A 15,802-nucleotide genomic window follows, 5' to 3' on the forward strand; every position below is an offset into this window, starting at 1 on the left:
ACTAAAAATCAGTAACAAAGCTACCTGACAAGTCCACAGGTATGTGGAGATTAAGACTACACTTCTACAGGGAATTCCCAGGCTGTCCAGTGGTTAGGGCTCTGCACTTTCACTGCCGAGGGCCTGGGTTCGATCCCTGGACAGGGAACTAGGATCCCACAAGCCATGTGGTGCTGCCAAAAAAAAAAAAAAAGAAAAGAAAAGACAAGACAAGACTACACTTCTATGTAAACCAGAGGACAAAGGGGAAATTAGAAAATGTTTTGAAATGAATGAAAATAACCAAAGTTTATAGGGTGCAGTTAACTAATGCTTAAGAGGGAAGTTTACGGCATTAAGTACTTATATTGGAAAATATTTCAATGATTTAAGCTCCCATCTTAAGAAACATAAAATAATACCAAATTAAAATTAAAGCAACCAAAAAGAAAGAAAGAAAGAAACATAAGAGCAAAAAATCACTGAAATTTTGTAAAAGCTAGATCTTTGAGGAAAAAAGAAAAAAATTGAGAAAGTTCTAGAGCAAGAGCAATGGTTCTCCACTGGAAGATGTTGTGGATTGTTACAACTAGGGAGATGCTACTGGTATACATCTAGCAGGAAGAGGCCAGGGAGGATACTAAACATTCTACAATGCAGACCATAAGACAGATACTGACAACAATTAATTGTTTGATCAAAATGTCAATATTGCCAAGTTTTACGACAAAGCCCTGAGCTAGAATGACCGATAAGAAACAAACAAAAAGACACAAATCACTATAATTAAATTACTACAGACCCTGCAAACGTTAAAATTTAAAAAAAGAAAGAAAACTTAAGACAAAGTAGACAAATTCCTTAAAAGACACAAACTGCCGACTCTTAATCAAGAAGAAATCCGTAACCCGAGCAGAACTACAATGATTAAAAGAAATTTTAAAATTAAAAAATGGAGCAAATTTTTAAACTTTCCATTAGAGAAACCTCAAGGTTCAGGTGGATTCATTGGCAAATTTTACCAAAAATATACAGAAATGGAATAATATCAATTCTACAAAAAAATTCTTCAAATATATCATTTCCCAATTCACTTAGGCCAGTATTACCAAAACCAAATAAGGACATTTACAAGAAAAGAAACTTCTAACTAATATCTCTTAAGAACATTTGAAAATGTTCTTAAGAGATATGAGTCAGAACCAACATTTGAAAATTAATGTTGATGACCATTTTAACAGACTAAACGAGAAAAATGATGTAATCATCTCCAGAGATACAGAAAAGACCTTTCACAAAATTCAACAACCAATCACCATAAAAGCTCTTTACAAACTCTGAACTGAAGAAAATTTCTTCAATCTGATGAAGGGCAACTACAAAAAACCTACAGCTTTCACAGAGAAAAGATTTCCTTCTAAAACTGCAAACAAGGTAAGGATGCCTACTCTCACTACTATTCAACGTAACACTGGAATGTTGAAGAGCTGGTGCAATTAACACAAGAAAATGAAAGGGAAGAAATAATACTGTCTACTTACAAAATCCCAAAGATTTTTTTCCCAAATAGTTGCTATACTAATAAATGAATTTTAACTAGGTCACAAGATACAAGGTCCGTATGTAAAAGTCAACTGTAGTTCTACATATCAGCAATAAAGTTGGAAGCTGAAACTGTAAAAGAACAGTACTCCATTTACAATAACACTGAAAAACATTACTTAGATATAAATCTTACAAAATATGTACAAGACCTGTATGCTGAAAACAAAGCACTGATGAAAGGAATCAAGAAAGAGCTAAATAGATAAGATACATATATCATGCTCATGAATCAGAAGATTCAATATTAAGATATTCAACCTAAATTAGTCTATAGATTCAGCACAATCTCCATCAAAATCCCCACGGTGGTGGTGTGGGGGGAAGGTGGAAGGACTTCCCTGGTGGTCCAGTGGTTAAGACTTCGCCTTCCAATGCAGGGGGTGCGGGTTTGATCCCTGGCTAGGGAGGTAAGAAGATCCCACATGCCTCCGGCCAAAAAAACAAAACATAAAACTGAAGCAATATTATAACAAATTCAGTAAAGACTTTAAAAATGGTCCACATCAAAAAAAATAAAAATAAAAATCTTGGGCTTCCCTGGGGGCGCAGTGGTTAAGAATCCGCCTGCCTTGCATTGGCAAGGGACACGGGTTTGAGCCCGGGTCCGGGAAGATCCCACATGCCGTGGAGCAACTAAGCCCATGTGCCACAACTATTGAAGCCTGCATGCCTAGAGCCCATGCTCCACAACAAGAGAAGCCACCGCAGTGAGAAGCCCACGCACTGCAACAAAGAGTAGCCCTACTTGCTGCAACTAGAGAAGCCCACGCGCAGCAACGAAGACCCAACTCAGCCAAAAATAAAATAATTAAAAAAAAAAAACTCTTAAAAAAAAGAAGCCGGGCTTCCCTGGTGGCTCAGTGGTTGAGAGTCTGCCTGCCGATGCAGGGGACATGGGTTCGTGTCCCGGTCGGAGAAGATCCCACATGCCAGGGAGCGGCTAGGCCCGTGAGCCATGGCCGCTGAGCCTGCGCGTCCAGAGCCTGTGTTCCGCAACGGGAGAGGCCACAACAGTGAGAGGCCCACATACCGAAAAAAAAAAAAGTCCCCACAGGGCTTTTTGAACAAATCAATAAGCTGATTTAAAAAATTTATATGAAAAGGAAAAGGAGCTAAAATAGGCAAAATAATGTTGAAAAAGAAGGATAATTTTGGTGGACTCTCACAATCTGATTTTAAGACTTTATAATAACTATAGTCCTCAAGACAATGTAATTTTGAAAGAAGATAGAAACAGGTCAATGTAACAGAATATTCTCGAGAAAACTGACAGAGATGTAAAGGTAATAAAATAGAAAAAGAACAGTCGTTGGGCTTCCCTGGTGGCGCAGTGGTTAAGAATCTGCCTGCCAATGCAGGGGCCGCGGGTTTGAGCCCTGGTCCAAGAAGATCCCACGTGCCGCAGAGCAACTAAGCCTGTGCACCACAACTACTGAGCCTGTGCGCCACAACTACTGAGCCTGTGCGCCACAACTACTGAGCCTATGCTCTAGAGCCTGCAAGCCACAACTACTGAAACCTGTGCACCACAACTACTGAAGCCCACGTGCCTAGAGCCCGTGCTCTGCAACAAAGAGAAGCCACCCCAATGAGAAGCCTGCAGACTGCAACGAAGAGTAGCCCTCACTCGCCACAACTAGAGAAAGCCTGCCAACGCAGCCAAAAATAAACAAAACAAAACAAAAAAAAGAACAGTCATTTCAACAAAAGGTACTGGAAAAACTGGATATCTGTATGCCTTAAGTTTGAACCTGGTATTCTGCACACTATACAAAAATTAGGTCTAAACCAATCACAGACCTAAATGTAAAACTATGAAAACTTTTATATGACACAGAAGAAAATCTCTGTGACACTGGGTCAGACCAAGATTTCTTAGCTATGATACTTAAGCACAACTCATATAAGGGGGAAAAAAAAAAAAGCACTAAGTTGGACACCATCAAATTAACCTATTTGCAGGACTTTTATTCAGAATATACAAAGAATTGCCAAAGCTTAATTATTAAGAGAAGTACCCAAACTGCATGGACTGTATCTCTCAGCCTAGATGAAAAACTAATATTCTGGCTCCCACCTTCTTCAGCTGCACTTAAAATATTCTCATTTCAGCAATCTTTTCCTCTATAAACATGTGATTTCCACTCATTACTTAAATCACTCACACTCCCTATTTCAAAAGGGGGAAAAAAAAGCTTCTATAATCCTGCCTAGTAACAGCAAAGTTAAAAAAGGCAATACCAAGGATAAAGGCAGACATCTTATTTTAAAAATTAAATATAATGTGCTAAAAAGATTTTATTAAACAGTATTTATTAAATATATGTTAGTAAGGTACCAACAACTGCTATAAAGGCTAAATATTTCCCAAATTTTTAACTTTTTAATTAAAAATCCTCAGAATTAACCCAACCTTTCAGCCATGTGATTACTAACATCACAAGCAATAAAATATTCAAATCTGACATAAAAATTATGAAATTCAAATATCTGTATACAGATATTCACATGATTACAAACAGAACAAATTTATTCATAACTTTTTTATAATACTCCAGAACTGATAAAGCCTTATCTTTTTAAATAAACTAAACCTATTAAGCAAAGGCAAATTAAAACCAAAAAGAGGTATCATAAGACATCCACTGAAGTGGCTAAAAATAGTAATGCGGACCATACAAGTGCTGATAAGGATGTGGAGCCACTGGAACTATTGTCCCCGCTTATGGAAATGTACAATAGTAAAAGCACAGTGGAAAACAGCTTAAATACCTACCATATATCTCAGCTATTCCAGTTCTAGGGATCTACTCAAGAGAAAGGAAGGCGTATTTCCAAACAAATGTTTCAGCACCTTTACTTTTAATAGCCCCAAACTGGAAACAACCAAAATGTCCATCAATAGACAGAGGGATAAACAAATTGTGGTACAGCCGAGCAATGGAATAACAGCAATAAAATGGAATTAGCCATCGATAAATGCCACACTATGGATGAAATTTCAAAACAATTATGTGGAATTTAAGAAGTCATAGCTCCCCACCCCAAGAAAACAGTACATACTTTATGTTGATTCCATTTACATAAATTTCTTAAAAATGCAAACTAATCTAAAATGAAAGAAAACAGATCGGTGGTTGGCTGGGGAGGGCTGTGAATTACAAAGAGACTCAAGGGAACTTGAGGGTTATGGACATTTCTTTATCTTGACTGCAGTGAAGATAGTTTTATGGGTATATACATAAAACCAATCAGATCTTATACTTTATGCATCTATAAAAATTAAACTTACCATGAACTATAAATGTTCTTCTAAACTAAAACCCATCAAAGCATAAAAAGCATAAAAGCAAACTGCACTGTGAAATTATGACCTTTAATTCCCCCTTGATAATCAAGCAGCTACAGAACAAGATGATAAATACCTAAAATTAATGTCTTATCTTTTATAGATTTTTAACATAGTGATAATGCAAAGTTATTTTTATTGCACAGAGATATTAAACGTTTAGAAGACCTCTTATGCCTTGCAAATAACTGAAAATTCAAATTGAATTCGAAATTGTGCCACAACTTTTGCTTGTCCTTTTAAGAATATGAATGACTATTTAACATTTCCCCTGTAAACTGAGTTTATTTTAGTGCCCCATTTTTGAAATCTATTTTATTTCAGTGATAAATTACAAGTATACATGCTAGTCAAGGACCAAAGGACCAATCAATAAAATAGTATCTAAGGAATTCGGGCAATTAAATAATTTTACTTTTAACCACCAATAACTTCTGGAAAGAAAAACTGTATTAAACAGTATTACCTTGAATGTTATATTGATAGTAATCAGGATCTTCTGATTCTTCCTTTACTGTCACAGCTGCCATTTCCAGAGAAATGCCTGTAAAAACAAATTATTTTTTTAAATTAAATTATATAATTACACTTCAGGGCATTCAGACAGTATAGGGAAATCCCTTCTGCCCTCCTAATAATGCAGAATAATGCATACATATTTTAAAGGCTTTCAAAAGACAAAAGTTTGCTAGGCTTCGTCAGGAGGACAAAAATAACCTAAAACCCAACCTAGACTACTATTACTAGTAGTACTAGTGGTAGTACTAATAGTACTACCAACTACTAGTGTAGTAGTTTTAACCACACTACTAACATTCTGGGATTATTTAACGCTAAATTTGTTCTCCAACAAGTTCTGATCTTCGCAATTAAAGAAAATTAGTCACATCCTATTTTCACTCAATATTAAAAATATTTTTATAAATCACTGAAAATCACCTGCAAACATAAATTTTAATAACTCGCTATTCCAGAGTAAATATGGCATAACCATTTTAACAATGAGACACGTTAATTTCCCCCCCCTCTTAATATATCCCTTTTTTAACAAGGGTAACAAACCATACCTTTCAGCATAACACTTTGCCCACAATGAGGATAAATAATTTGACATACACCTTTGTGGCCAGATATAAATGAGTGCGTATTTTACAATTCCATGTAGAGGAAGGTCAAAATTAGAGAAAAGAAATTTATGTTGTTAAAACTCAAGTAATGTCAATTATCCCTCAAGAAACCTGAAGAAAAATTAAAATGCACAAGCCTTAGGTTAAAAAAAAAACACTCAGGCAAGCAGTTGATTTTGGGAGGAGAGTAATGAGAGGGGGAAAACCTTCTTGGGTGTTATTAATGTTCTGTATCAATGAATGTTAGGTTACAGGCGTGTGTACTTTTTATTTATTGAGCATATATACACTTATACTTTGCATACATTATACTTCAATTAAAAGTTTTAAGAAAGAAGATTCTTAACCAATTCTTTAATGAATTCTTAATAAAGACATATTCCCCATATATTCAAAAACAAAGAGCCCTTGGCTGGGGAGCCTCAAAGGGTTACACAGGAGGGGCTTTCAGAAATGAAAGGCTGATTTCACCAAATGGTTGCAGTTCCTACTCTCTCTCTTTCTCATCTGCAATGTCAGGAGTAGATGATACTCTCAGACAAGTTTAAGAAATCAACAGTGGATGGGTGTATGTACACAGTTCAGACTAAGATATCAGCTATAATCATACCAGTCCCATCATGGACTTAATATTGAGCTGGTGCCATGTGACTTTAGAAGGTTTGTACAGAGTATTTTCAACTGAAGAAATACTTCAGTTAGAGAGTTAGTTTGATATACTAATAAAGGACATTTCTCCCTGAAGCCACAAGCAAAGAAGGGGGTTACTCTATGGACAGCAATCACCAATGGAAGGTTGGTTTGCTGCCAGAAGATGGTGGTAGGGAACTTGTCTGGAAACCCTGGGATTCTGTGGGGTGTCTAGTACTTCCATGCTCATTAGCAGAAGTTAATAGAAAATCAAAGCAAACAAAAAAGGCAGATCCATTGTGGAGTGAAGGTTTGGGTCACCTCAACCAGGTAAAGAATCTTACCGGATAGGGTCCTGGCTGAAGGCAAAGAAAACATAATATAATGGGTAATGAATTAAGAAAGGTATGAATTTTTGTGACAAGCTGCAGAAATGGGGACACTGCATGTTTTCTTCCTTGTTATGAGTATGTGTGTTTCTATAAATATTATATATTTGGTTATATTAACTGTTCTCTCTTCTCCTTCCCATTATTATTTTACAAAAATTTTGTTGGAGGTTTCCTTTGCCGGTTAGCCTTTAGATAAGAGAATAAATAGGCTGGGGGTATATTTGAGGAGTAATTAACATAGCCCATGACTGGGCAGTAAATTAGTCTCCCAGAGACGGTACAATGACTATTAGAACAAGGGCGAAAACGGTTCCCTCTGTAGGAAGGGAAAGTTGCATCCCGTCAGATGGGACCGTTGTTTAGCTGTTACATGAAGTTATAAATATGCAGAGGTGTGTGTGGATGCCATGTAGCCAAAGGGGTAGCCTGCGTGAGTCATTAAGCTGCTGCCTCAGGTCCAGACCTGCCCTCTTAGACTCTTCTGACGCATGGACTGCAAGACAGTTGGTTCCTTGAGAATCTCTGCCACAAGGGAATAGAGTAGGGAGGCTACAGGCTAGAAGAGGGAAAAGGGACTTGCATCTTTCTTTTGGCTTGCTGCATCCTGTTCCCATCAGGGTCACTCACTCCTTGGTATACTCCTTTAATCTAGTGAAAGCAGACCCTTCCCATAGCAACATCTGGATCCACCTTACAAGTTTCCCAACACAACCAGAACCAGTTTCAACATGTCCCCCACATAACACCAGTACCATCCAAATAGCATCCCACCTTAGAAATCAGAAGCGAAGTTTTAGGGGTGGCAGCCAATTCCTTGAGTCATTACTTACATGATACCTTAGTATATAGTCCTTTTTATTACAACTAATTAATCTGTAAATTTTTTCCATAATAATAACTGGTATGGTTCAAATAACTGGTATGGCTGTTTTCTCCTAAATAGACCACAACTGTTATGCCCAAGAAATATAAAAAATAAAATAAAATGTAAATTTTAAAAGAAACTGCAAGAAAAGTTAAGACACACATACACACAAAGGAATATAAAGACAAAGTGTAAGGCAGAAAAAATAAACCTCTATGATAGTGATGTGTACTATTATATCTATAATTAAGATGGATAAAGAATTCCAAAAATATGATTTTTCTCCCGTCAGCATGTTTTTTTTGGATGCAAACTATTCAGGAAAGGAATATATAAATAAAGGGGAGAAGATCTGCGAAACGGTGATTTCAGCACAATAAACTAAAAACTAAACCGAAAATCGAAATTTCCTGTGACATGGAAAAAGGGGGGGAAAGAAAAAACTTCTGTAAAACAAACAGAGTAATAGATTCAAATACTTATTCCCAAAAAGGAGAATTCAACAATGCCTGTCTTGCAGATCTCCCTAAAAATAACATACATAAAAAGGTCTCATTCATTCACTCACATATACTCATACACACAGAGTTCTCTTTCTCCTTACCCCACCAATTCATTCCAAATGCCATTAGATTACGCTGACCAAAATAGGCAGCTGCATCGGGGAGGTTTGATGGTCCAAAGCAGGATAGCAGAATGAGACTATTTATATGAGGGGGGGAGAGGAAACTGAGTAACAGGTCTGGGAGACTGAGACAAATGGGGGACAAGCATGAGTGGAGTGGTGACAGCCCAACAAAGAGTGTCAAAGGGTCAGCAAGGCAAGGAGGCTGGCAATAAGACATGGCTTAAACGAAGTACGTAAACATACTGAGAATATCTGGTTGCTATGATTCTAAGTGCGACAAAGAATACTCTCTAGGAAAGGGAGGGAAAAAACCTTGGGGTGTCAAGAGTGGAACTGAAGATATGGGCATGAAAAAAACATAGATGTAAATGGATGTACGTATGTATATAATTATGTGTATGTAAATACAAATAAACAGATACCCTAGCTTTGTCCACTTAGAAGCAATGACATCCCAACTGCAGTAAGAACATCTAACACCTAGGTTATGGTTTCTTAATAAATAACACTCTCCACAGTGAGGAACCAGGGCTGACTCTAGTGCTGGATTAGGGAAAGAATAAGATGAACCCTAACAATCTTGCTTAGCAAAAAATTAACAGTTCTCTAAAAACAATGGGGATATTTACAAACAAGGAAGGACACGGGGGACATCTTGAAGTGGTTCCCAATGGCCAAAGCAAGGACTATTTGCAAATCAAAATAAATAATGATAATAATGAATTGTAATATACTGAATAAGACAGAAATATACTATAAAATAGAAAGAGTGTACTCTAATATACATGAATTAATTTTAAGTGGAAGTTTGATGAGTGGTATATATTTCCATAGTCTCAGAGAAACTCCCATGAATATAATAATTACAAAGGAAATACAATTAATATAAAGAAATTACAGTGGAGAAGCCTAGAAAAACTAACTCTGGTCACATAAATAATATCTTCAGTAAAGGGATAAATAGAAAACAACTTCCATCTGATATGAAAGGAGAAAAAAAAACACGGCATCGTTTCTATGCTATTTTTGCAAAAAACGCATTACATGAATCTAATCATGAGGAACTATCAGATACTTCCTTCAAAAGTGTCATGGTCATAGAAGACCAGAAAAGCCTGAGAAAGCTGAAGAAGCCATTAATGGGAAAACAAACAAACCAACAAACCCAAAACTTGAAAAGGGTTTGAGAATTAGGAGTAATTTATCTTCCTTATTTTGATGATTATATTGTAGTAATGTGGGACAATATCCTTGCTTCTAAGAATCACACGCTGAAGTAGTTAAAAGAGTGACAGGGGAGACACTGCTTTGGGAAAGATCCCTGGTGTTCTTGCTGCACACTAAACACACCTGGTGTTCTTGCTTTTCCCTCCCCACCAAAAAAAAAAAAAAGATAGGGTATCACATTGGCACAGGAAAAAGGTCCTTATATTATACATGCAGGTTTTTTATTAGCTTGCAATAATTTCAAAATGTAACATTTTTAAATACAAAGTTTAAGGCATTACAATATTGTTCATTTCTTTCATCACATCTAGCTTTTCTCTAGCTAACAAGTATATCTTATACAGACCTATTGCCTCACTGTGTTCAAAGACAATACAGAATTCACTAATGGAGTTGCGGGTTAATTGCTCTTTTTGCAAAGCAGCAATGGGTCAAAGAACATGTGCATCTCCAAATGAGAGATATTACCAAAGTATCCTCCATAAGACAGCAATAATTATTACACACATCAAGAATTTTAAAAACTGCCTGTTTCTCTACACCCTTACTGAGACTGGGTATAAGCAGAATTTAATGTCTGCCAATCTGCTGAGTGCAAAACTTTATCTTTCTTGGACTTTTATCTCCATTTCTTTAACTAAACTGAGCATTTTCTCTTGAATCTTTGGTCATTTATTTCTTGGATTAGCTCTTTGTAAGTCAAGTAAAACAACCCTTTGTCATTTGTCTTGCAAATAGCCATTCCCTGTTTCTTACATGTCCTTTGATACATTTTGGCTGATTCTGCCATACAAAATTTTTAGAATTTTTCCCTAGTCAAATTTTATTGCTTAGAAAGCTTTCAAAGGATTATTAAATTTTTTTCAATCACTTTTAATCTAAGTTGTTATTATCTTTTTAACACTTTAACACAGACTTTTTAACACTTCTTGAAGTAGAATAGATTATGGATGTTTTGTTTTTAGGAGTTTTCTAGTTGATTCTCTTTAGTGTTCTGTATACATAATCATATCACCTGTAAAAGTTAATGGTACCCTGCATTTTCTAATTACTTACTCTTATTTGTAATGGTTTGGTCATCTGGAACACTGGTAAGAAACATGAGAATGTGCTAGTGTCTTACGAGGAGTGCTTCCTGTGGTTCACTATTAAACACGAGGGGGTGGCGTTTACAATTATACATAATATTCCACCCAATCATGTTAAGAATTTCTGCTGCCTTTCATCATCTACCTAAATGATATATTATTTGTAATTAGTTCAATAACATAAGTGAATTAAGAGATTTTTCTAATAAAATCATCCTCGTGTTCCTAGATGAACTCTAAATCTGAAATTCACTGCATAAGATAATTTCTGAAGTAATCCAAGAGCACAGCAAAAGCCCCAGTGACAGGCCCTGCAACAGTGAGAATTCAGATGTAACACAACGTAATACCAATTGGCATCCATCCTCTGCAAGAGGTCGAACAGGAGACATCATAGTTTATATGTGCCTTTAGTAAGAAAAAACTGTAAAAATCCATTTTTTCCTTACCAATCACCAAGACTAATTTAAAAATATATCCCTAGTAATAATATGATGACCTTTAAAAATGATATATTATTTTTAAAAGATGAAGTTGCTTTCATTCTGACTCTTATCATAGAAACAGAGTAACAATAAATTATCACAATGAAATTGTAATCAAGTCAGGAAGACCTGTATGTTTTTAAAATAAGCAAAAATACTCTGCCCTAGAAATGGAACATGGCAAGAAAGCAAACATTAAATGTCCAAGACAATGCTCAGTTCTAAAAGAACCTGAATAGTAAAAATCAATTTACCTCTATGATAAAAGTGGGAAAAAGGGAAGAAGTATTGGAAACAAGTGGTAAAGTAAGTATATTCTCATTTTCCACGTTAATAGGCAACAAATTAAACCAAACCTTAAAACTACATGAAGGGCTTCCCTGGTGGCACAGTGGTTAAGAATCAGCCTGCCAATGCAGGGGACACGGGTTCAAGCCCTGGTCTGGGAAGATCCCACATGCCACGAAGCGACTAAGCCTGTGCGCCACAACTACTGAGCCTGCGCTCTAGAGCCTACATGCCACAACTACCGAAGCCCGTGTGCCTAGAGCTCCGTGTTCCGCAACAAGAGAAGCCACCGCAATGAGGAGACCGTGCACCACAACAAAGAATGGCTCCCGCTCGCCGCGACTACAGAAAGCCCGTGTGCAGCAACGAAGACCCAATGCAGCCAAAAATAAATAAAATACAAAATAAATAATTTTTTTTAAAAAACCTACATGAAATACAGTATGGTACTGGCCTAAGAATAGGCATTAGAGTTCAGGGGAATAGAGTTGAACGTGCAGAAGTAAACTTGGTCAATTGATTTTTGACAAACATGCCAATAAGGCAATCCAATGGAGAAAGGGTATCTTTTCAACAAATGATGCTCGGACAACAGGATATTCACATGATAAATGTGATAAATGATAGATAAATTTAGACCCTTACATCACAACATGCACAGAAATTAACTTAAAATGGCTCTTAGACCGAAATATAAGAGTTAAAACTATAAATTCAGGAAGAAAGCATAAGTATAAAAATCGTTATGACTTTAGGTTGGGCAAAGATTTTCTAGATGTAACACCAAAGGCAAAAGTGACAGAAGAGGGCTTCCCTGGTGGCACAGTGGTTGAGAGTCCGCCTGCCGATGCAGGGGACACGGGTTCGTGTCCCGGTCCGGAAGGATCCCACATGCCGCGGAGCGGCTGGGCCCGTGAGCCATGGCCACTGAGCCTGCGCGTCCGGAGCCTGTGCTCCGCAACGGGAGACGCCACGGCGGTAAGAAGCCCGCGTACCACAAAAAAAAAAAAGTGACAGAAGAAAAACTTGGAAAACTGGATCAAAATTAAAAACTTCTAGGCTTCGAAGGACATCATTAAGAAAAGAAAAGCCACAGGACTTCCCTGGTGGCGCAGTGGTTAAGAATCCGCCTGCCAGTGCAGGGGACACGGGTTCGAGCCCCGGTCCGGGAAGATCCCACATGCCGCGGAGCAACCAAGCCCGTGCGCTACAACTACTGAGCCTGCACTCTAGAGCCCGCGAGCCACAACTACTGAGTCTGCTCGCCACAACTACCGAAGCCCACGCGCCTAGAGCCCATGCTCCACAACAAGAAAAGCCACCACAATGAGAATACCGCGCACCACAATGAAGAGTAGCCCCCGCTCACCGCAACTAGAGAAAGCCCGCACACAGCAACAAAGACCCAATGTAGCCAAAAATAAATAAATTTATAAAAAGAAAAGTATATGAAATAGTATGAGAATGACATATAAAAATAAAGAATTACTAAGCAATACTCTGTAATGGGAACGGATCTAAATATGGGAAAAGAATCTAAAAAAAGGGATTTCCCTGGTGGTCCAGTGGTAAAGAATCTGCCTTCCAATGCAGGGGATGCGGGTTCCATCCCTGGTTGGGCAACTAAGGCCACGTGCAACAACTACCGAGCTCGCGTGAAGCAGACTAGAGCCCACACACAACTAGAGAGAGACAGGAAAAAAAAAAAAACCCGCACACCACAACTAGAAAGAAGCCCGCACGCCACAATGAAGAGCCTGCACACCTCAACAAAAAAGATCCTGCATGCCGCAACTAAGACCCAACACAGCCATAAAAAAAAAAAAGAAAAAAAAAACTGAAAAAGAGTGGATATATGTGTATGTTATAACTGATTCACTTTGCTGTACACCTAAAACATTGTAAATCAACTATACGCTAATAAAATTTTTTAAAATAAATAATAAAAATGAAAATAAAGAATTAAATACCAAAAACAGCTTAGAGTTAAAGACAGTTTCCCTGGGGAGTAAAAAAAAAAAAGGGAATGCAATGGGAAAAGGCAGAGTCAAGACGATATTATATTGATTATTGTAAAAAGCACTATAGGACTAGATGACATTTATTATTATTCCTGTGTAATTGGAAAAAACTGTTAATAAATTTTGTCTATAAATGTGTAATTAGCAATGAATTTCTAGCTACCACTTTGTCAAATTACTATCTTGGGGTTTTAGTATAATACAGTAACATTAACGACGTCACCTTTGGAATAAATTTGTTCTGTCTACTTCTCACCAAAGCAATAAGTAATGAGTCAAAATACAACCTTCTACATTAAGGAAAAGGCTTCTTACATTTCATAATTGAGTCTAAAAGCACAAGTACATACCAGAATCTTCTGTGGGTTCAGTTTTCACTTTGATGGGGCCACAACTGAAAGGAAAAGAAGCCCTGATGAAGCTCTGCATTGTGAGGGCCACTCACACAGTGCTCACATGTCCTGGAACTCACTGTATAAACTCATTCACCTGACCAAGCTCAATGCAAAACTGACTCACTTTAAAATTTACATATTTATTTCTTGCATAAATAACCTGTCAACTGAATTTAGTACTTTAATTCCAATCAACCATATGGGAGGGAAAAGTATAATAAAACAACAAAGCAAATCCCGTCTTTTTACTATAAGGCCTTCCTACTCACAACGTGGCCCTCAGACCAATCACATCAACTTCACCCAGGAACTATTACCATTCAAAACTAAGTCAAAAAGTACATTTTCACAGGACCTCCAAAGGATTCGACTGCATTATTAAACATTGAGATGTGTGACACAGTGTTTTTTAATATTCTAATACCTCAATAATCTAAACACTAAAACTTGCTGAGGTGTAGAGGTTCATTAGTACTGATGAGATATGCTTTACCTTCCACCTGGAGATAGCATTGACCTTTCAGCATCTGTTACCGTCACTCGAGCACCTATGTACAAAGAAAATTAGATTTAGATTCTTCCAGTACTTGAAGTATGACTAATATTTTCAAAGGTCCTAAATACAGAATGACCTGGGGAAGGGAGTTCACAGCTCTGGGTCATCAGAATGAGTATGGTGGTAGTTTAAGAGTGTCCTTCGTTCTCCCCTATAAGGAAGGTAAATAGGGATGATAACCATCTAACAGCTTTTATCCCCTCAACCCTCCAGAACCCTCCCTTTAATGAGAAAGCTCTTATTCTTATCAGTGAAACAAATACACCAATACACTATTACTGAATAAGACAATACCGATGTATAAATGATGCCAGATTTCTATTAAGAGTAGATCTGGATCAGAAGAACTGGAAAACAGTAACTGCTAACAGATACAGTGTTCTTGAGGTGATGAGACAGGGTGATAGTTGTACGTCTTATAAATATCCTAAAACCCACTGAATTACACAACATAAAATAGGGAATTTTATGTTTGTGAAAATAAAAGAGGAAAGACTGACCCCCCCCCACCCCGCCCAAATGATGACAAAGATGTAGAACAACTAGAATTCACACACTGCTGGTGGGAGCGTAAACTGGAACAACCACATTGAAAACCAGTTTGTCAGTGTCTTAAAAAGGTAAATATGTAACTAACTACCATATGATCTCACTATTCCCTTTCAGGTATTTACCCAAGAGAAATGAAAATATATATCCACATAAAAACCTGCCCTCAAATATCATAGTGGCTTTCTTTGTAACTGCCAAGAAATGGAAACCCAAATATTCATGGGCAAGTGAATGAGTAAACAAATTGTAGTATATCTATACAGTGAACACTAATCAGCAATAAAAAAAAATAACTACCGATACATGAAACATGGATAAATCGCAAAACAGGAAGCAAAACAAACAAAAAAGAGTACATACTGTAAGATTCCATTTCTATTAAAAAAAAATCTAGAAAATGCAGACACATCTATGCTGATGACAAGAAGATGAGTGATTGCCTGGGGACGAGGCAGAGAGAAGAAAAGAAGAATTACCAAGGGGTGTGGTGTGAGGACGCCTGTGGGTGAAGGATGTTTCATTACCCTGATTGCAGTGATGGTTTTCACAGAATATTCATGTGTCAAAACTTAACTGTACACTTTAAATAAGTGTAGTTTACTGTATGTCAATTGT

The 15,802-nt window shown here is 37.2% G+C and overlaps 1 protein-coding gene across 8 annotated transcripts in view; it reads right to left on the bottom strand.

The window, feature by feature from the left end:
• The window catches only part of GTF2I (general transcription factor IIi), a 96,085-nt gene that overhangs the window by 50,215 nt on the left and 30,068 nt on the right, over positions 1–15,802 (bottom strand). For all 8 annotated transcript variants that reach the window (XM_060032220.1, XM_060032217.1, XM_060032219.1 and 5 more), the window contains exons 7-9: positions 14,573–14,627; positions 14,035–14,078; positions 5,400–5,477 (exon numbers count right to left, since the gene is read on the bottom strand). In XM_060032220.1, the coding sequence (XP_059888203.1) occupies positions 5,400–5,477; positions 14,035–14,078; positions 14,573–14,627 (177 nt within the window). The remainder of the gene's footprint in view (positions 1–5,399; positions 5,478–14,034; positions 14,079–14,572; positions 14,628–15,802) is intronic.

The sequence above is a fragment of the Delphinus delphis genome, chromosome 15 (genome assembly GCF_949987515.2).
Source record: "Delphinus delphis chromosome 15, mDelDel1.2, whole genome shotgun sequence".
NCBI classification, from domain to species: Eukaryota; Metazoa; Chordata; class Mammalia; order Artiodactyla; family Delphinidae; genus Delphinus; species Delphinus delphis.